The sequence below is a fragment of the Cuculus canorus genome, chromosome 22, assembly GCF_017976375.1.
Source record: "Cuculus canorus isolate bCucCan1 chromosome 22, bCucCan1.pri, whole genome shotgun sequence".
Classification (NCBI taxonomy): domain Eukaryota; kingdom Metazoa; phylum Chordata; class Aves; order Cuculiformes; family Cuculidae; genus Cuculus; species Cuculus canorus.
In genome coordinates, this window is record NC_071422.1 from 6,041,063 (window position 1) to 6,061,963 (window position 20,901).

The following is a 20,901-nucleotide window of genomic DNA, read 5'->3' on the forward strand; positions in this document are numbered from 1 at the left end:
CCGGTACCGGTACCGGAGACTGGGAGCAGCACCTGGGGAACCACCGGTACCAGTGCCGGAGAGGGGGAACAGGTCCGCAGGAGCCACCGGTACCGGAGAGGGAGAACAGGACCACAGGGGTCACCGGTACCGGAGAGGGGGAACAGGACCGCAGGAGCCACCGGTACCGGAGAGAGGGAACAGGACCCACAGGGGTCACCGGTACCGGAGAGAGGGAACAGGACTACAGGGGTCACCGGTACCGGAGAGGGGGAACAGGACCCACAGGGGTCACCGGTACCGGAGAGAGGGAACAGGACCCACAGGGGTCACCGGTACCGGAGAGGGGGAACAGGACTACAGGAGCCACCGGTACCGGAGAGAGGGAACAGGACCCACAGGGGTCACCGGTACCGGAGAGAGGGAACAGGACCCACAGGGGTCACCGGTACCGGTGCAAGAGAGAAGGAACAAGGACTGCAGGAGTCACCGGTACCGGAGAGAGGGAACAGGACCGCAGGAGTCACCGGTACCGGTGCTGGAGAGAGGGAACAGGACCACAGGAGCCACCGGTACCGGTACCAGGGAGTGGAGCCAGGAGAACTGCTGGTACTGGTACTGGAGAGCGGGGCTGGGACACGGAGCCACTGGTACCGGTGCCAGGGAGTGGGAGCAGGGGAGCCACCGGTACCGGTGCCAGGGACCAGGGTTAGGGGCACCACCAGTACCGGTGCCCAGTACCAGTGCCAGGGAGTGGGGCCGGGGCAGCCTCTGGTGCCATTCCTGGTGCTGGTCCCAGTGCCCAGCCAAGGATGGACCAGTCAGTCGCCATCCAGGAGAGCCTGGGCGACGCGGCAACCTGCCGGATCATATCCTTTGCCCCCGGTGGGATTTGCGGGGAGGCGTGCGAGGGGAAACTGGGTTCCTGCTGGACCCGCTTTTCCTTGACCCCCATCCGCAGGCGGTGCAGGGCGTCCTGGCTGGTGAGGAGCGTGGCGGGAGCCGGCTGCTGGGCCTGGTGCAGAGCGATGGAGAGCACGCGTAGGTGCTGTGGGCATCATGGGGCGATGCTAGAGGGTCCCAGTGGGAAAAGGGTCTGCGGGAAAGCCAAGAGCTTGGCAAGTCTCCTGCTGCCTTTGGAAACCACCTGGAAAGCTGTTCCTATCCAAAGGACTTTGTACCAGGGTGGAGTCCAGTTAGGTAGCGAGGTGAAGGCCTTGGCATTTCTTCTCCCATTTGTGATGGATGGTGATGAGGAAAGCCCAAAGCTGTTGGGCTGTTGTGTTTTACCAGTAAGTCAAATAGAGCCTTATCTAAACAACGAGGTGAGCGGGCAGGTGGGCACATGGTGGAGAAGTTGCTCTGGGGTTCGTGCTAACAGGCACTGTGGGCTGGGATGGGGTCTGTCCGTACCAGCGGAGATGCCGGAATCGAAGAGGCACTGCCTCCGTGTCTGCTCTGTGCTTGCAGGATCTATGTGTACACTCACAGGCGGATGGCCATCACGGCTGAGGATGTCTGGCTGGAGAAAGTCATCCCGATCACGGAAGGGTTTGCAGTGGAAGAAGGTACTGACACACTTCGTCCTTCCCCTGTGTTCAGGGTCAGTGAGGCCATGCCTCAGATCTTGGGTTCAGTTTTGGGCCCCTCAATACAAGAAAGACATTGAGGGGCTGGAGCGTGTCAAGAGAAGTGGAATGGAGATGAGGAAGGGTTTGGAGAACAAGTTGTATGAAGAGCGGCTCAGGGAACTGGGGCTGTTTAGCCTGGAGAAGGCTGGGGGAAGACCTCACTGATCTCTGCAGCTCCTCAAAGGAGGTTGGAGCTAAGTGGGTATTAGTCTGGTGTCAGTGCAGTCTGCAAACCCCGTTACTCAGCTTTGTGACTGAACGCTGTTTCACTTTCACAGTTGTGCTTGACAGTGACCTTCGCGTTGTTGGTGAGTTGATTTCTTGCTCAGTACCTAGGGGATGGGCATTCCCGCTCTCAGTGGGTGGGAGTGGGGCTGTTGACCCGGGGAGATGCTGTTGGGAGCTGAGCGTGCTGTTTGCCTTGATTCTGTTCATGCTAACGAGTATTGCCACCCAGTTCAACTGAAGGAACAATTCTTCCAAAAGCTTTTAAACTGCTACTGGAAGATTCATTATTGCCACTGAATCATAGAATAGTTTGGGTTGGAAGGGACCATAAAGATCATCCAGTTCCAACTCCCGTGTCAAGGGCAGGTATACCTCCCACTTGATCAGGCTGCCCAAGGCCCATCCAACCTGGCCTTGAACACCTCCAGGGATGGAGCAGACACCACTTCCCTGGGAAACATGGACTCTCATGGTGAAGAAATTCCTCCTTATGTCCAGTCTAAATCTGCCCCTCTCCAGTTTGTACCCATTGCCCCTTGTCCTACTGGCCTTTGTAAACGGTCCCTCCCCGGCTTTCTTGTAGGCCCCTTACAAGAACAGGATCAAAATGATTATAAATGCTGGTTTTATGGTTTTAAATGGCATTTAAATGTGATAAAGGACCATGATAAGAAGGCATGGGGAGCCTTGTTGCTGATCTCTGTGTGCAGGCACCAGCAGCTGTAGGGTAGAGAAGATGCTCTGTGCCCGAAGGCTCATCAGCACTGACCACAAGAGCTTTCCTTCTTCCAACATCTTTAGGCTCCGATGTGACCATACAGATAAGTTCCGAAGACGATCGGCTCATGGTGCGGTTGCCGTTTGGTTCCCATACGCGCACGTTCCTGCAGGAGGTGGCCGAGTGCAGCCCAGGTATGAGCAACGAGCAATCCGTCCTTGCCGTGGGATCAGGGCTGGAGCAAGTGGCATTTGGCCTCTGTGTGGGAGAGCAGCGTTGGCCTTGCTGCTGATTTGGGAGTCTGATGATTCTGCGTTGTCCGATGGCTCCGCAACGAGGAGCCGTGTGCCGGCTGAGCAGTTGCAAGTGCTGCAACAAGCACTTTGCTTGCATGATCATAGAATCATAGAATAGTTTGGGTTGGAGGGGACCTCAAAGATCATCCCGTTCCAACCCCCCTGGGACACCTCCCACTGGATCAGCTGCCCAAGGCCCATCCAACCTGGCCTGGAACCCCTCCAGGGATGGGGCAGCCACAGCTTCCCTGGATAACCTGTTCCAGGGTCTCACCACTCTCATGGGGAAGAAATTCTTCCTTATATCAAGCCTAAATCTGCCCCTCTCCAGTTTATACCCGTTCCCCCTCATCCTATCACCACAAGCCTTTATGAACAGCCCTTCTCCAGCTTTCCTGGAGCCCTTTCAAGCACTGCAAAGTCGCTATAATATCTCCTTGGCGCCTTCTCCGGGGAGGCGTGGCCAAAGCAAGGGGCGTGGCCAGCACAGAGGGCAGTGTCGGGATTGGGGGCAGGTGGGGGGCGTGGCCAGTACAAAGGGCAGGGGGTGGTGTCGCGATTGGCTGGGCAGGGGCTCGGGGGCGTGGCCAATGCAAGAGGCGTGGCCAACGTAGAGGGCAGTGTCGGAATCAGTGGCGCACTCGCGAGGGGGCGTGGCTAAGACAAGGGGCGTGGTTAGATTGAGTGGGCGTGACCAACACAGACGGCCGCGTCGGGATTGGCTTAGCGGGAACGAAGGGGCGTGGTCAGTGCGAGGGGCGTGGCCAGCCGGAGCGGGGCTTGCGGCGGCGATGTCCGCGGGTGGGCGGCCGCGCCGAGGTGAGCGCGGGGTCGGGGCGGGGAGCGGAGCGGCTGAGTGCTTGGGGACCCCTCCCGCGGGCAGGGCAGGGCAGGGCGGGCTGGGCCACCGGGGCTCTCGGCATCGCCCCCGGGGGCTCCGCGGATTCAGTGCTCGGGTCCCTTCTCCCGCGCCGGTTGTGCCCGGGAAGCAGCCGCTTCCCCCCGGGGCTGCCTGCGGCGGGACCTGCCTTGTCCCTTCCCCCTCTGTGCCCCCATGCCTTCTCCCCCCGCCTCGTGCCCCCATGCTTTCTCCCCCCCGTGCCCCCATGCTTTCTCCCCCCCTCCGTGCCCCCATGCCTTCCCCCGCCCCGTGTCCCTATCCCTCCCCATCCCGTGTCCCCATCCCACCCTATCCTGCTTCTCCCGTGTCCCCATCCCACCCTATCCTGCTTCTCCCATGTCCCCATCCCACCCTATGCCGCTTCTCCCATGTCCCCATTCATCCCACCCTATACCACTTCTCCCGTGTCCCCATCCCACCTTATTCCCCTTCTCCCATGCTCCATTCCACCCTATCCCGCTTCTCCCGTGTCCCCATCCCACCCTATCCTGCTTCTCCCATGTCCCCATCCCACCTTATCCCCCTTCTCCCATGCTCCATCCCACCGTATCCCGCTTCTCCCGTGTCCCCATCTTTCCTCTCCCGTGCCCTTCGCTCTCTCCCTCCATGCAAAGTGCTCCTGGAGGAGACTTGGAGAGCTGGAGTGGTCCCTGGAAGTCAGGGTGGGATGCACAATCCCAACTGCACTGTCCCGCCTTCGCCTGCCTTCCTTTACGAGGTTCCTCTCTGTTCAGGAAGGCACAGTTTGGTATCGCTAACAGTCCTTCGCTTTATTTCCGTGTTTATCAGTAATTAAAAAAAGAGATGAACTTTGTCCTGGAGGACGCAGTGCGGGAGGGGTCCCCGGGGCACCCTTTGGGGTTGGGGTCAGCTCGTGCCTCGGTGCTGGCTGGGAGCCGCGAGCACCTCTGGGAGTGAAACGCAGCCCTGGCTCCTTCAGTGATGTGATTTGTTCTATCTGGAGCCCTTTGAATGCCTTGGGAAGCTTTACTCTTATCAGATCCTACCTTTGAGCTTTGGCAAAGCTGTCCTTCCAAGGCATGGCTTTGTTTTCTTAGTCAGATGAGTCTAGGGACCTCTTTTTTTTCCCCCCCTCCTTTGTATTAGCAGAAGAAAATGCTCTCTGGGGCCTTTTGGAACACAAACTGATAGAGAGTGAGGTTATCCAGACATAGCTGTGGCTCATTTTGTCCTTAAATGAATATGGGTATGGAGTTAACAACTTTCATATGGTGTAAATGCTACTGTTTGCTAGTGGAGTAATATAAGTTCATTGTGTTTTCTGAGAATTAAGGCTGGCTAACGAACGTGAGCATCTGTAAAGCCATTTCAGAGTGCTTTGCCCTGTGCGGTTTAATGTTCGCAGTTTTGGTTGCAACCCCTGCCTAACATCCTGCCTGCGTGCACACGCGTGCCGTCGCCTCCACGACTGCAGTGTTGCTTCATGTGAAACAACGAACCCAACAAAACTACTTCCCTCCAGCCCAGAGCAGCGCAGTCCCACATGGACTGTGCTTAGATGTTCGTTAAGTAAAGAGCAGGTTGGCTGGGACTCGTATAACTAATGGCAAGGCTAATTTAATTCTCCCTTTTGAACCCTACACACGGATCCTACTTTATCCTACTTTACTAGAGTGCTGCTATGTCACTGCACGTTTCTAACAAGAAGGTCTTTATTACTTCTTAAATCTCATGTAACTGCAAATCCTGTTGAATTCGGGCCATACCCATTCCGCTGTTCCCTAATCGCTGCGCACAGCTCTTAATTTGCCTGCCCAGTTTAATTATGGAACGAGGGTATGATCTGCTGAAAAGTTCCACATCAGATCGCTAACGTATGGTCCCTCTGGTTCCATATCCAGGTATACGTTCATCTGAAGGAAACAACCCTTTTCCAGGGCTAATCTCGCAGGAGAATCCTACTTAAAACTGATTGCTGCTAATGAGGTTAGAATGCAAAACTGAATTCCAATCTGTGGATTCCATAGCAACACGGAGTGGGGGGCATCCTCCTGTACGGGTAACAAAGCCTGAGCTGCTTCTCCCTTCCCGTTACAACAGAAAGAGTTGTTAAAGTGAAAGTTGAGTTGGTTCTTGTCGCTATCTTGATGAAATCCATCTTTCGTTGGGAAAACTCGGAGAGGTTCAGGCAGCACTGAGTACTTAATGCCTGTAGAGGAAAGGCATTTTCTGCAACAGCTTGTCGAGAATCCGTGTCCCAGAGCTGCCCGTGCTTCTCCATGGCTTTGGCTGTGTGGGTTGCAGTGAGGTTGGAGTGACGCATTCCTCTGATAAATCCTCTTACACCATCTTTATTCACAGAGGGCCCTTGGGCAGGAGAGCTTTTCCAAGCCGAGAATAAGGCCACTTCTTGTCAACTTGTTTATGCTGCAGTGCTAAGGTTAAAGCACTTCAAGTTCTGTTTCTGGTTTGCGCTTTTGTCCTGGAGAATGCACTCGGAGAGCAACAACATCTTAACTTTTCTGGATTGTGCTCTCTGAAAGAGAAGCTCAGCCAAGTAAATAGAAGCTTATAATCTTAAAACAGCTTCTATATAACCGTTAGATATGTGTGTTGAGTAGCATAGCCTGAGATTGCTGCTTGTGTGTCTTAAACACAGAGATTCCCGCGTAGAAACCTCTTTTTTTTAACTGTTATTTTGCCCCTTGTAGGAGCAGAATGTTGTAACTGAAACAAAATGCGGAAAGACCGGTCAAGTTTCACTGACGTAGTGTGATGTGCTCCGTGTCTCACTTGTATTTGGTTCTATTTGCATGGTAGCAGCCCTGTTATTTTGTTAGGAATGGGCAATTTGCATCGAGGCGCTTGTTTCTGCTAAGGTACGGTGCGTTCATGTGCTGACTCTACTCGCTGCCTCGAGGCAGGGACCCTTATGCTTTGCTCTGTATTCCCAGGTTGGTAGAAAACCTTTAAATGAAGGGATTTTGGTTCATCCCCTTGCTTTTTCTTTCTTTCTTTGTACGTTGTTTTCCTTCGGAAAAGCAAACCCTGTTATTAACATACATTTTTTTGGATTCCTAGCATAAAACTCTGGATTTTGTGCTACTTAAATCCTGGTTTGACTTACCCAGGAGGGAGAGTCAAAAGCAAGCAGACAGGCAGCACCAGTAGCTGCTGCTTTCCCTGCCCACACGGCATTGCTGGTGTCGGCTTTTCTTCTGAAGAGGAAGCTACATCACCACGGAACTGTCAAAATAAACTCAGTCTATCAGATAACTGAAAGAGAGCTTGTGGGCACTTTGTTTTTCCACACAAAACTAAATTGTCTTCTGCTCACGGGTTTTTGCCAGTATTTGCATACGGGCGCTGATAAATTAAAGAAGACTTTGTGTTTAATATGAAACTTTGTTGTTTTTTTTTTTCCAGAAGTGGTTGGCTCTGACGGCATCAAACAGAATGGAAAAAAACTTGCAGTTAGTCAGAACCGGAGTCATGACAGCACCGATAAAAGTGCTTCCAGGTAGAGTGTTTCTCGCCGCTGGTGTGGAGTTGGTGAAGCAGCTGAAGGGAGCGTTGGGGAAGGTCTAGAGAGGAGTGTAAGTGGTGGCAATGTCTCTTTGTTGGGTTAGCAATGCAGAATATCTCTGTGTAGTGACAGTAAATACAGCTAGTAGTGACGTTCTAGTACCTCTAGGTTGGGTGGAATGCAGTGGGCAAATTCTTGATGCTTTGGTGTCCAGAGGAAGAAAAAGAAAGTGCCGAGAGCTTTCTCCTTGTCCAGCCTTCCCAGTTTTCAGCTGGAAAGCGAGTGGGGAAGTTGGTCTCTGGTGCCTGTGTGTGAGGTCTGTGCACACAGCAATGCTCGAGCAATCTTGTGGCTGTGTTATCTCGTTCCATCTGCCAAGCGACCGTGTCCGTTACAGACCCAAAGGCGGTGGGCTCTGGAGCAGAAATTGGTGGCTTTTAGAGAAGAGAATCTGCAGATTCTAGGTAGGAAATAAAATGTTCAACATAAGCATGCTGTCAAGACTTCAGTAAGTGTTTCAACTCAGTCTCTCAGCCCTGCTCGGCCCCTATTTGGGCACATTTTTGCTGTTCAGCAGGACGGGACCTGCTGGCATTGTTTATTTTGAATTCAGAGAGCTTTGGCTCGGGGCCACCCCGACTCATAGATACACTCTTCCAATGTTACCGTTTCATTTTCCAGTTCCCAGGACCCTGCTGTACATCCTTCAGAGCCTGCCTGCTCTCCTTGGCACTGGTGTGCAGGTTCTTGACCTTAGATTTGTATCGTCCGCTTGAACTCCCAAGCCGTGGCGCTATTCCTGTTTCACAGGGAGTTTGCAGAGCCACCACCAATGAATCCACCTCCACCCACTCTTTGCTGCCTCCTTTCTAGGCAGAGCTAGAAGTTTTCCACTGGGAAGTTTTGTAGACGCACACGGTCTTTCATTCTTCTGCTGAGGTCAGAAGAGCTGAGCGGAGGCGGCGAGAGATTAGATTTGCATCTTCTTGCTCCAGTAAGCCGGAGAGGTGTAGGCAAGTGAGGTCCTGGCTCAGGTTGCTCAGAGCAGTGATGGTTGCCCCATCCCTCGAGGTCTTCAAGGCCAGGTTGGATGGGGTTCGGAGCCCCTGATCCAGTGGGAGGTGTCCCTGCCCGTGGTAGGGGTGTGGAACTGGATAGGCTTTAAGTTCTCTTCCAACCCAAACCATTCCATGATTCGACGATCAGCATCCAGGTGAGAGTAAGGGCAGCTCTGAATCAACTGCACCAGGTTAGTGAGAACCACTGGAGATAGAGATTACACTGGTTTTATTTAGAGATCTGAGCTGCTGTAAGAAATACTCATTTCAGCCTTGTTTGCTTGTCCCAAACAGTGATGATCTGTCTTTAGCATAGTAGGCAGATGGATGTGAATCAAGCCCTCGGTGGCAGAAATAAGCTGTTTAGGGTGTGGGTATCTCCTGGATTTCATCACATAGTTTTGCTTTCGTTTGCAGGCAAAACAAACTCAAAGCTGAAGTGACAACTGAGATGATACGGTCTTCCAGCGTCATGGCTTCAAACAAGGCTTCAATCTTAGCAGAGCCAAAGTTTGGACTGAGAGATACTATTGTTAAATCTCAGCTTCTACAAATGGAGGATTCCTACACACATCTCCAGAGCTTCAGGTAACAATTATTCCTGATCTTGTCTTTATGGGGAGTAAGTTATTTAGTGTCAGCTGTCAAAATAACCCATGTTCGCTATTTCATTCAGTGTCCCAGCATATAGGAACATTTATAGAAGAGTATGATTCGTACTTTCCTGAATACCTTTCTTTCCTCGTTTTGGCATTAGCAGAGAAGAATTTCATTCATGTCTCTGTCAACGCTTGCCTCTCAAGGTTCTTGTTGAGAAAATGGCCTTTTTGAAATGACTTTTTCCTGTGCTTATTTTGGAATGTGTCTGGAAAAGCATCAATTCTGGGCACCTCTTTCACTGTTCTAGTCACTGCTTGTCCATGTTGTTGTTCTGATAGAATCATAGAATTCCTAGGTTGGAAGAGACCTTTGAGATCATGAAGTCCAACCGTACCTGTTGACTACTAAATCATATCCCTGAGCTCATAAATTCTTTGGGGGAAAGATAATTAGGATCAAAACTTTAGTGGTATTGAAATCCTTTTGTGCGTGTCATTCTCTGAGTTTATCAGTTCAAGCTACTACTGCATGGCTCTAGTCTTTTTTTTTTGTTTTAAAACTACATGAAACAATATAATTTTTGGTTTAATACTACATGTATATTCTATGATTCTGTGATGCTGTAATGGAATCATTTTAGGGATTTCAAACTTTGTCACAATTTCCCATTTCCCCCCTGGGAACAGTTGGATGCAGCATTGAGTACATGGGTTAGTAAGAGTGGTATTTCTGTCGGCTCCACAAGCTGCAGCTCTGGGATGGAATTGATTTCCTTGCAGGTTTTTTGTTGGGACGTACAACGTGAACGGTCAATCCCCCAAAGAAAGCCTCCAGCCGTGGTTGAGATGCGATGCAGAGCCTCCAGACGTTTACTGTGTGGGGTGAGTGTCTCTTTCTGGCCTGACCTTCCAAACCTCCACTTGTGACTCCACAGCCTGAGGGTGTTCAGCCAGGACGCTGCCGCCGAGGGATGTTTGCTTTGCCTTGTCCCATCACGCTTCGGAGCGCGTGTTTGCCTCGCCTGAAAGGGATTGTATTCTGGTAGTGTTTGGCCTCTGGTACTGCAGAGTTACAGAATCTTTAATGCTATTCAATTTAATACTAATAATAATTCAGCTTTCCACTTAATAAACCTCTAAAATCAACATAACCAGATCAGAGTTGGGAGTTATAAATTTAGTGAGTATAAATTTAGTGCTTTCCCAGAGGGGAGGGCTGCGGAGCTATAAACAAGTGCAAGCATCCATGGGTTCCTTCCTCTAACTCAGTTTCCAGGAGCTTGATCTGAGTAAAGAAGCCTTCTTTTTCAATGATACTCCGAAGGAAGAAGAATGGTTTAAAGCTGTAACTGATAGTCTTCACCCAGATGCCAAATACGCAAAGGTAAATGTGTTTTTTGGGGTCGTTTGGTTGTGGAATCATTTTCCACTTGGGCCTCTTCTTCCCTCTGCTTTTCTCCCTGTCCTCAACTGCTTTGTCTTCCAGAGGCTCATTGTCTGTAGGCTTTCTCTCACTCGGAAGTGTGCTCTGGGGGTGCCAAAGGTAGTGCTGCTGTGCAGGGTGTGCAACAGGAGATTAGAGCGTCTGGGTGAGGGGATTGAGTGAGTTTGCAGATGACACCAATCTGGGTGGCAGTGTGGATCTGCTGGAGGGCAGGAAGGCTCTGCAGAGGGACCTGGCCAGGCTGGATCGATGGGCCAAAGCCAACGGGATGGGGTTCAGCAAGGCTCAGCACCAGGTCCTGCCTTTGGGCTACAACAACCCCGTGCAACGCCCCAGGCTTGGGGAAGAGCGGCTGGAAAGGTGCCCGGTGGAAAAGGACCTGGTGGTGCTGGTTGACAGGAGCTGAATATGAGCCAGCAGTGTGCCCGTTTTGTCTCCACAATGCCTGCTGGAATGAGTTGTGAAGGAATCTTGGCAGGACTACTGCTTATGTTTGGCTCCTGCTCCTGAGATCTGCCTTGTCTTTTGTCACTGTTGAAGGGAAGCTTTTTCCATGGGTTTTGCCTGTGCTGTAGGGTTTGCTTTGGGCTTTGGCTTCATTTACTGCTGTGCTGGTCCATGGCTTCTCCCTGCACCGTGCTGCTGGAGTGCCTGCATACAGTGAGCCTGTTGGATGAGCCAACAACTCTTATTTTTCTTCATCTGTGTTTTGGTGGCACATGTTCTGGCCTGGGTTGACGCACCTTCTCTCATCAAACCCCTCCCATCCTGGTATTTAATGGAACAGGATCTGTTTTTCAGGTGAAACTTGTGCGGCTGGTGGGAATCATGCTCCTGTTGTATGTGAAAGCAGACCTTGCTTTGAACGTCTCCGAGGTGGAAATCGAGACTGTAGGAACCGGAATCATGGGGAGGATGGTAAGAATGGCAGCTGCGCATGGGGTGAGATTTGGAAGAGCCCTGGAGAGCCCCTCTCTTCGGATGTAGTGATTATTCCTCCAGCTGCCTTTAGCAACACGTAGTTCTGTCCCGGTGCCAGCTCAGGGCACCGATGGAGGGAACGGCCGTGTGCTCACAAAGGCTTAAGGACCTGCTGGGAGAACTTCTTCTGCAGGCTTTTCTTTCCATTTCCACGTGCTGGAGCTCCGTGGGGCCCTGCTCTCATGCCGTTTTGATGCTGGCTCTGATATTGCCCAAAGCAAATATCACAAGGAAACATGAGCAGAAGAAACATGTCTATCTAGATTAGTTTTTCTGAGGAGGACTTCCTGGCCTCCTGCCATTCCACATCATTGGAATGAAGCCTTTGCCCTTTGAATGTAGGTCTGCGAACTCTGCAGCCATAACCTGATGAAGGTATTTTTGATCAGCTGAGCCACGTGCTTCCTCCCCCATTTCCAACTTCATTACGGTTTGTGTTGAAACACCCATTACCAATTTTAATTTCCTTCTGGATTAGTTAATTCCTGAATTACAAACTGAGTTCCTTGTGCTTGCTTGCTGTGTGCAACTCTCACATGACTTACTGACTTGAATCCATGAAGCCGTTATCACTAATTGGTGTTTCCAGCCTTTTCCTTCCTCTGCAATTAAATGGTCTGCCTGAAGGTCTTCTGGCTTGTCCACTGCTAGTGACTCATTTTATGGGTTCATCTGTTGTGTAGAAGCTTCTCACCAACGTCTTTGTCTTTATCTTTCAGGGTAACAAAGGTGGTGTTGCCATAAGGTTTAAATTCCACAACACCAGTGTCTGCGTTGTGAATTCTCACCTCGCAGCTCACACGGAGGAATATGAACGGAGGAACCAGGACTTCAAGGACATCTGCTCTCGGATGCAGTTCTGCCAGTCGGATCTAAATTTGCCCCCTCTCACTATTGCCAAACACGAGTATGATTTACATCTGACTCTCTGAATCGCTGCATGTGGCAAGAAAGAAACTTCTGAGTGTACTGGGGTGTGAGGTTCTCTCAGTGGAGATGGGAGAAGGGGTCCCCAGTGATCAAATTGTCAGCTTAGAAGGTCCAGGAGTGCTTTATCGTAGATTAGACATTAGGAAGAAATGTTTTGCTGTGAGGGTGGTGAGGCCCTGGAACAGGTTGCCCAGAGCAGTGGTGGCTGCCCCATCCCTGGAGGGGTTCCAGGCCAGGTTGGATGGGGCTTGGAGCCCCTGATCCAGTGGGAGGTGCCCCTGCCCATGACAGGGGGTGGAACTGGATGGGCTTTGAAGTTCCTTCCAACCCAAACCATTCTGTGATAGCTTTCTGCCCTGCCACTTGCCACCTTATGCTCCTTCAGGCTTTGTTTAATGTTCAAGCGTGAAGCGAGAATGCCACAATAATCCATGTTGATTTCCCAGCTGGGTTGTGGGGTTTCGCCAATTTGGAATATTGAAAGTACCAATTACTAAGAGGTAGCGACAAACTTGCAGAACAGGAATTCAAACCAGCAAAGGTAGAAAATGTTCCTTCTCTTTCAAGTTTTCACTCTTACTTGTTCTGTGATGATGCCTCAAGACACAGCATCCACCTGGTCCTGTTGAGCTGAGAGGAGCCGATGGGTGGTCAGAGTGCTTCCTCAGCGTGTCTTTCCGACATCTCCAAGCCTCGTCGCAGACTTGTGGTGTGCATTCTCTTTCAGTGTGATCTTATGGCTGGGTGACCTCAACTATCGGCTGGAGGAACTGGATGTGGCCAGAGTGAAGCAGCTGGTAGATAAGAGAGCATTTCTAGAGCTTTGTCGATACGACCAGGTACTGATGTCTCTCCCTGCTTGCTGCTGGTGCTGAGGGCGTTAGTCCTTGGCCTCCTCAGGGCTGGGCATCTCTTTTGGCCCATATGGGAATTGTGCTTAGGGAAAATGACACTTTTTGGCTTGATTTCTTTCACAGCTAAAGAGGCAAATGAATGCAAACGCAGTCTTTGAAGGCTTTACGGAGGGAGAGATTTCTTTCCAGCCGACATACAAATACGATGCGGGCTGTGATGACTGGGACACAAGGTACCACGGTTATCTCATGTGTGAGGTGTGGTGCTACTCACAGCTGATGTTATCATTGAGGGCAGTGAAAACAAAGCTAAAAGGAATTGCAGGTCTAATAGCTGTAAACAGAAACAATTCTGAGCTTATTGTGTTTCCTCTCCCTTGGCTCCAAACCCCATCTTTAGTTTACATTTATTTATATAGCTTTTCATCCACTGCTTTTTGTCACATATTCCTCATCTTTTTTTCCCAGGAGTAATTAATTGAGTTCCCTCTTAGAGGTGACAAAATTCAGGAATCATTTTCGTTTCATTCCTTTAGTTCGGGTATTTTTCCTAAGCAAATTTTATAAGATCTTTTATTTGCTGATCTTTGCTATAGCTGTCCAGGCCAGAGCAGCTTGAGCTCGCAGCGGTGCATTTGTGTTTGTCTGTAGCTGAGTGTGTTCTCCGAAACGCTTGGAGAACCATCGTTCCTGTAGTGAGCTCTGTGGAGTGGCTGACCCGTTCTTAGTGAACTGGGAACGCTGGCTTCCAATGCAGGAATGGAATCTGTGGAGCAGCCAGGAGAAGCAAAAATTATTTGTATTAATATTAATAATATATTAATATAAATAAAAATTAAGCTGAAAGAGAGAAGATTGAGATGAGATCTTGAGGAGAAACGTTTTGCTGTGAGGATGGGGAGGTACTGGCCCAGGTTGCCTGGGAAAGCTGTGGCTGCCCCATCCCTGGAGGTGTTCAAGGCCAGGTTGGATGAGGTTTGGAGCAACTGACTCCAGTGGGAGGTATCCCTGCTCATGGGATGGGATGGAACTGGATGGGCTTTAAGGTCCCTTCCAACCCAACATATTCCATGATTCTTTAAAGGGTGGAGCCCAAGTTCTTATTCTTCATGGTTCTTATGGTCAAAAGTGTCTTTGGGTATTGTTTTATATGTTAATTGTATCAAAAGAGCGAAACGATTGGGTCTCTGAAGCAGTAGGAAGCGTGTAGAGATGCAGCTGGAGACCCCATAGCAGATATAGAAGGTACAGAGGCACCTAAGAGCAATCAAACTTGGTAGAAGCACTCAAAGAAGCTGTGGAAAATACAGCTTTGACAGACCCAGCTCCAGGCTGTGCGAGGAAACACCACTGCTCTGGGAGAGCAGGATTCTGCCTCGTGGTGTTATTCTGCCTCAACTGCTGTTTCTACCTCTCTTTTAGTGAGAAGTGCCGCGTTCCAGCCTGGTGTGACCGGATCCTCTGGAAAGGGCAGAACGTCGCTCAGCTGAGCTACCGCAGCCATATGGCTCTGAAGATCAGTGACCATAAGCCTGTTAGCTCTGTGTTTGATATTGGGGTAAGCGCGTCACTGCTGAAGGAAATGACTCTGCCGACCTCCTCCTGCACAAGGAAGGGAAGGAGGTGGGGTTTCCCTCTGCTCCTGCTTTTTATGGCATCCACAGAGAACAATGGCTTAAAAGGTGGGCTCGATAAGATATAACAGGGCTGTTATTCGCAGTATGGGTTGTGTTGGTGCCTCAGTTAAGCAGAATAACACATGAATATCTGTACGTGTGTTTTCAGAGGTTTTCTTTTGCCGTTTTTTCTTATTTTCCTAATCATTTGCACAGAATCCTAATAATTGGCACAGCACTGACAACACAACACCACCGGAGCTTATGGTCAGCTTTTTCTGATCACGAGCTGATAGGATGCTAAGGGCGTGATTCCCATGCTGGTTCTGGATCCTGTTGGATCCTGAGAAGATCTTGTAGTGCTCCATGTGGCTCTGTTCGTTACCTTTGTTGCGTACGCGCTGATATAACCGAACGGCCTCCGGGGTGTCGGGCTGGATTACAGATCTCCTGTGGATGCTGGTGGGTGCAGCGTGTCCCCTTTTCAGGTGAAAGTGGTCAACGAGGAGCTCTACCGAAAAGCCTTTGAGGAAATAGTCCGCTCGCTGGATAAGCTGGAGAATGCCAACATCCCGTCGGTGACCCTCTCCCAGAGAGAGGTATGGTATGTTCCTGTCCAGTGACTGCTCGAGAAACCGGGCAACCTTGGACCCAGATGGGTGTTCCATCAGCAGAAGTACATTAGATGGACTCGGGACCCAGGGGACTGGTCCAAAAAAGTGGAATATTTTGACTTTATGGCTTCAGGCTGCTCCAGGAGAGGCTCAGATTGGACAACAGGAAAAAGTTCTTCACCAAAAGGGTTATCAAGCACTGGAACAGGCTGTTAAGGGAGGTGATTGAGGTATCCCAGGAGGTATTTAAAAGACATCTAGATAAAGTGCTCAGGGAAATAATTTAATAGTGGACAGGTGTGGTTTGGCTCGATCTTAAGAGTCTTTTCCAACCTAGAGGTTCTAGGATTTCCAGATGTACTCTGTTTACAAGCCCCAGAAATATTTGGTTTTGTTCAGATGGAGATAAATTGCATTCCCGGTACCAGGTTGAAGCGTAGATGTGTTACTCCCTAAGGAGAGAGGGAGTAGAGGGGTGCTTTGTGGCCTTGCCCTGACTCCTTTGGAACATTACATGGAACATCTGAAGGATTTGGAGAAGTTCACAGACCAGCATTGGCTTTGTGTGTTGGAGACTCTAGAAGATAAGCAAAGGAGATGCTTGAGGCTGCAGCTCCCTTGTTCTCAGGTGTCGTTGGGTTATTTGAGGGGAGCGTTTGCTTTAAAGGGCTCCAGCACACAGAGTAAGCAAACGTAATCCTTCGTAATCCTAGAAGAGACGGGGTGTGGGAGCCAAGAGGGTTGATCTAGGCATCTTGCTGCTTAATGATTAAACCGCAGGGACGGGAGTTGCTGCTGGTGCTTGGTGAGGTGGAACCGGCTGCTGATGCTGACTGCTGTTTGTTTCCAGTTCCATTTTGAGGATGTTAAATACATGCAGCTGCAAGTGGAGAAGTTTACAATCCGCAACGGGCAAGTGCCTTGCCAGTTCGAATTTGTCAGTAAACCAGATGAGGAAACCTACTGCAAGGAGTGGCTGATTGCTAACCCCAGCAAGGGCTTTCTGCTGTCAGGTGAGCTCTTATTTTTCATCTCATGTTAACGAGCTAAAATTGTCACCCTCTGGCTTAGTTCTCTCTGCTGTTTTGAGAATGCTGTGCCTAAGTTGTGCCAGGGGAGGTTTAGATCGGATGTTAGAAAGAAAATCTTCTCTGGAAGAGTAGTGAAGCATTGGAAGAGGCTGCTCAGGGCAGTGGTGGAGTCTCCATCCCTGGAGGGGTTCAACAAGCATGTAGACATGGACGTGATTTAGTAGGCACAGTGGTGTTGGGCTGATGATTGCGCTGGATGACCTTAGAGGTGTTTTTCAACCTTAATGATTCTATGATTCTGTTTGCAGTCTTACTGGTTTACTGCCTTTTTTTCACCGGTTGGGTTTTTCATCATCTTTTGGCAGATGCTGAGATCACAATTGACTTGGAGGTGTTTGTTAATAAATCAACAGCTACCCGCTTGAACTCTGGAGAGGAGAAACTTGAAGATATCTTGGTCTTGCGTCTTATCAGGGGGAAGGATTATTTTCTCTCTGTAACGGGCGACTACTTGCCGAGTTGCTTTGGGTCTCCCATTCATACGCTGTGTTACATGAGGGAACCGATCCAGGACATGTCAGCAGAATCCATTCGGAAACTTGTGAGTTAAAGACAAGATTTTCTTCTGAACCTGTAAGAACCATTAAAACTTCCTCCACTTCCCTGGTCCCTCGCCTGAGAACGCTGATACAGTTCGTGCACCATTGTCACACCTTGCATTAATTCCTCACTTGGACGAGCAGCCCATTTCCCATAGAGTGCCCAAGGGAAGGTCCCATTTGTTCTGCCCACACGCTTAAAGCTGTGTGACTTCAAACTGTAGACCTTCTCCCTGGAGCCTGTGGCACTGCAGAGGGAGGGCAGGGATAGGACGAGGGGGAACGGTTTTCAGCTGAAAGAGGGGAGATTGAGATGAGATTTTAGGAAGAAATATTTTGCTGTGAGGGTGGGGAGGCCCTGGCTCAGGTTGCCCAGAGCAGTGGTGGCTGCCCCATCCCTGGAGGGGTTCCAGGCCAGGTTGGATGGGGCTTGGAGACCCTGATCCCATGGGAGGTGTCCCTGCCCATGGCAGGGGGTGGAACTGGATGGGCTTTGAGGTCCCTTCCAACCCAAACCATTCTATTCTCTAATTCTTCATGTTGAAAGGAGATGCGTGTTGTCTATATGTGAGGCTTGATATAACCCTTCCATAGAGCAGAGTGTTTGTGGAGGGTGTTTACGAGAGCAGCTTGTTCTCTCTTCCTGGACTTCTGATAGAAATGTGCCTGTTTAACCGGTCTTGTATGAAGACTGGTGAGAGAAGCTGCAGTTTCTTAACGAGTACTAATTCTCAGGTATAAGCTCTGTGAAGCATTTTTTTCAGAGCAGAGTAAGAACTTGTCTAGCTGCCCTTTATTTTTTTTCCTTTCCCCATCTCACCTTTCTCTCTCTCAGACCCTGATGCCACTAGAAATGAGTGAGGACGATGTTGAAGCTGAGAAGCCCATGGACATTCCAAAGGAGCTGTGGATGATGGTGGATCACTTGTACCGCAGTGCTTCCCAGCAGGTTGGCAGTGTTTGTACTGGAAACCCCGAATGGTTTTGTTTGCGTTAGGTTTAGTTTTGAAGAAGATAATGGCAGTCAGCGTTAACTGTGGATGTTTGGCCAGTGGAGAAAGAGAGAAAGGATGTCTCTGTGGTAAGCGATCCTGGTACCCCAGGTTGCACTGTTCCATGATGGTGCTCAATGTGTGTGTGCATCAGCAGCCGTCTTTCCATGCTGGTCTCTGCTGTCTTGCCACAGCCTTTCTAGAGCTGCTTGTGGTGGGATTTGTGCAGGAATCTACCACTTTGGAGAGATTTGTCCAGCCAGATGATAACCACATTGCTCTATTTACCCAAATACTTCTGTTTCCCTTGAGAGTGACTCATGGTCTGCTCTGCAGGAGGACCTGTTTCAGCAGCCGGGCCTCAGATCTGAATTTGAGCAAATCCGAGATTGTTTGGATAAAGGAATGCACGATACCCTCCGTATCCTTTCCAACTGATGTTTGGTAAAGCTCACTATGCCTTAATGATCAAAGCTGGAAAGATTTGATCAGTCTTTAGTGCTCTACCAGGGTTTTAAATCCCCATCTCTCTGGAGGTAATCGAGATCGGCAGTTCCTCCTCGCTGCTCCTGGTTCGAATGTGCCCACTGAGACCTTGCGATGCTGATGAATTACACAAGAGTCCGACTGCCAACGGAAACAGCTTTCCATGAGGCATCAAGTGATTTAATTCAAAGCTGTGAACAGTAGGAGGAGTGCTTGGAGTCTGAATCCAAGATGAATATTTTGGTGGAAATACCACCAAAATAGATGACGCTGTGCTTGCCTCTTCCTTAACCGTCTATGGATCAGTTGGCAGCAACCACTCGGTAGCAGAAGCACTGCTGCTCTTTCTGGAAAGCCTACCAGAGCCTGTCATCTGCTCCAGGTTCTACAGCAGCTGTTTGGAGAACGCCGACAACTACGTGCTAAGCAGCCAGGTACTGCCGGCTTCGCTGTGGGCTGTTTGTCCCTTCCGGTTTTGCTCTTAGAAATTCAATAATCAAAGAATAGAAAGGATGTAGAACTGCTGCTTCTTGGTTATCAAGTGCTGTTGGTCTTTGCAGACAGGGTGATGTTGGTAGTAGATAAATTGAAGCCATTGCTAGGTCTTCAGTGTTAATGCTGGTTTTTCTCTCCCTACTCAGATTCTTTCTAACCTGCCATGGTGCCATAAAAATGTGTTTGAATATCTGATGGCTTTTCTTCGAGAACTACTGAAAAATTCAAGGAAGAACCATTTGGATGTCAATATTCTTGGTAAGGCGAGCAAAATAACCATTCTGTTCAGAGGGGCTTTGCAGTGCGTGTAACACGATGTGTTTCTCCAAAGCGAATGCGGTCTTGGCCCCTGCTGCTTTGAAGCTGTTAAAACCAAGCCAACAGCCCACAGAAAAACAGTCTGAATGGAGTTGTGAAGGGATGTGGAGATGCCAGAGTCATCTGGAGCGGGTCCAGAGGAGGCTACAAAGATGATCTGAGGGCTGGAGGACTTCCCATATGAGGCTGAGAGAGTTGGGATTGTTCAGCCTGGAGAAGAGAAGGCTCCCAGGAGATCTTATAGTGACCTTCCAGTACCTGAAGGGGCTCCAGGAAAGCTGGAGAGGGGCTGTTCACAAAGGCTTGTGGGGACAGGATGAGGGGCAATGGGTATAAACGGGAGAGGGGCAGATTTATACTGGACATAATGAGGAATTTCTTCACCATGAGAGTGTTGAGGCTCTGGAACAGGTTGCCCAGAGCAGTGGTGGCTGCACCATCCCTGGAGGTGTTCAAGGCCAGGTTGGATGGGGCTTGGAGCCTCTGATCCAGTGGGAGGTGTCCCTGCCCATGGCAGGGGGGTTGGAACTGGACGATCTTTAAGGTCCCTTCCAACCCAAACTACTCTCTGACTCTACGATCTGTGTTGTCCTGCCTGTCTCTGAAGCCATGCCCTCTCACTTTGACTGTCTGGGGTTGGTGGAGTTGCCCTCCTCGTGCAGCAGAGCAGCTGCTATTCAGTGTCTGTGTGGCTTTTCTTCTCTTGCAGCCAGCATATTTGGTGGTTTGTTACTCCGACCTCCTCCTGGACATCCTCTGCCTGATATAACTGAGAAGAGGAAAGCTCAGCAGTTTATCCAGCAGTTCCTCTTGAGAGAAGACAATTTACCATGAAGTACAGACACAGCTAATGTGTTTTTTAGATACGAAATTACTGTAAAAGTGGTTATTTTGTACAGTATGCTTTTTTTTTTTTAAATATCACAGTATTTTATACAATCTGTTGCTTTTGAGGGGGCAGATCAGGCAGCTCCAACCAGGCGTCACTGTTTAAGCTGCACCCTGTGTCAGATTTCTAAAGAAGCTGTATGTAGACAAGCTAAAATATAAAATATGATATTTACGGTGTATTTAATTTAACTTCTATTAAAACTCAGAATTTTTAAGTCGCTTTTTTTTAAAGTGAAAAGATCTCGGTGCGTATTTGCAGCCTGTGTTTGGTGTTGGTGGGTTTAGGCTCTCGGTTCATTGGGGAAGGGGAGACCTCATCATGGTCTGCAGCTTCCTGGGAGGAGGAGGAGGAGGAGGAAGAGGAGGGGGAAGGAGGAAGAAGAAAGGGGGGGAAGGAGGAGGAAGAAGAAAGGGCGGGTGAAGGAGGAGGAAGAAGAAGAAAGGGTGGGGAGGAAGGGGGAGGAAGAAGAAAGGGCGAGAAGGGGGAGGAAGCAGGAAGAAGAAGAAAGGGAGGGGGAAGGAGGAAGAAAAGGGGAAAGAGGAAGAAGAAAGGGAGGAGGAAAAAGAAAGGAAGAAAAAGGAAGGAGAAGAAAGGGAGGGAGGAGGAAGCAGGAAGAAGAAGAAAGGGAGAGGGGTAAGGAGGAAAAAGAAAGGAAGAAGTAAGAAAAAGGAAGGAGAAGAAAGGGAGGGAGGAGGAAGAAGGAAGGAAGAAGAAGGAAGGAAGGAGAAGAAAGGGAGGAGGAGAAGGAGGGA

At 49.8% G+C, this 20,901-nt stretch overlaps 1 protein-coding gene across 4 annotated transcripts; it reads left to right on the forward strand.

Moving 5' to 3' along the window:
* Positions 1-611: 611 nt before the first annotated feature.
* Positions 612-20,363, forward strand: INPP5B (inositol polyphosphate-5-phosphatase B). Of its 4 annotated transcripts, none has more exons than XM_054086546.1 (22): positions 612-848; positions 941-1,024; positions 1,450-1,547; positions 1,889-1,918; positions 2,640-2,750; positions 7,141-7,234; positions 8,716-8,886; positions 9,678-9,779; positions 10,167-10,281; positions 11,143-11,259; positions 12,042-12,229; positions 12,980-13,091; positions 13,230-13,339; positions 14,529-14,664; positions 15,211-15,321; positions 16,187-16,349; positions 16,733-16,968; positions 17,802-17,915; positions 18,295-18,379; positions 18,751-18,878; positions 19,086-19,197; positions 19,967-20,363. In XM_054086546.1, exons 2-22 carry the CDS (start codon positions 1,008-1,010, stop codon positions 20,089-20,091), a joined length of 2,475 nt encoding a protein of 824 aa, XP_053942521.1. In that variant the 5' UTR covers positions 612-848; positions 941-1,007; the 3' UTR covers positions 20,092-20,363. The 4 variants fall into 4 exon arrangements, with proteins under 4 accessions (XP_053942521.1, XP_053942520.1, XP_053942522.1 ...); XM_054086545.1 differs by having other exon boundaries at positions 941-1,020; XM_054086547.1 differs by lacking the exons at positions 612-848; positions 941-1,024; positions 1,450-1,547; positions 1,889-1,918; positions 2,640-2,750 and adding an exon at positions 3,551-3,671.
* Positions 20,364-20,901: the final 538 nt, after the last annotated feature.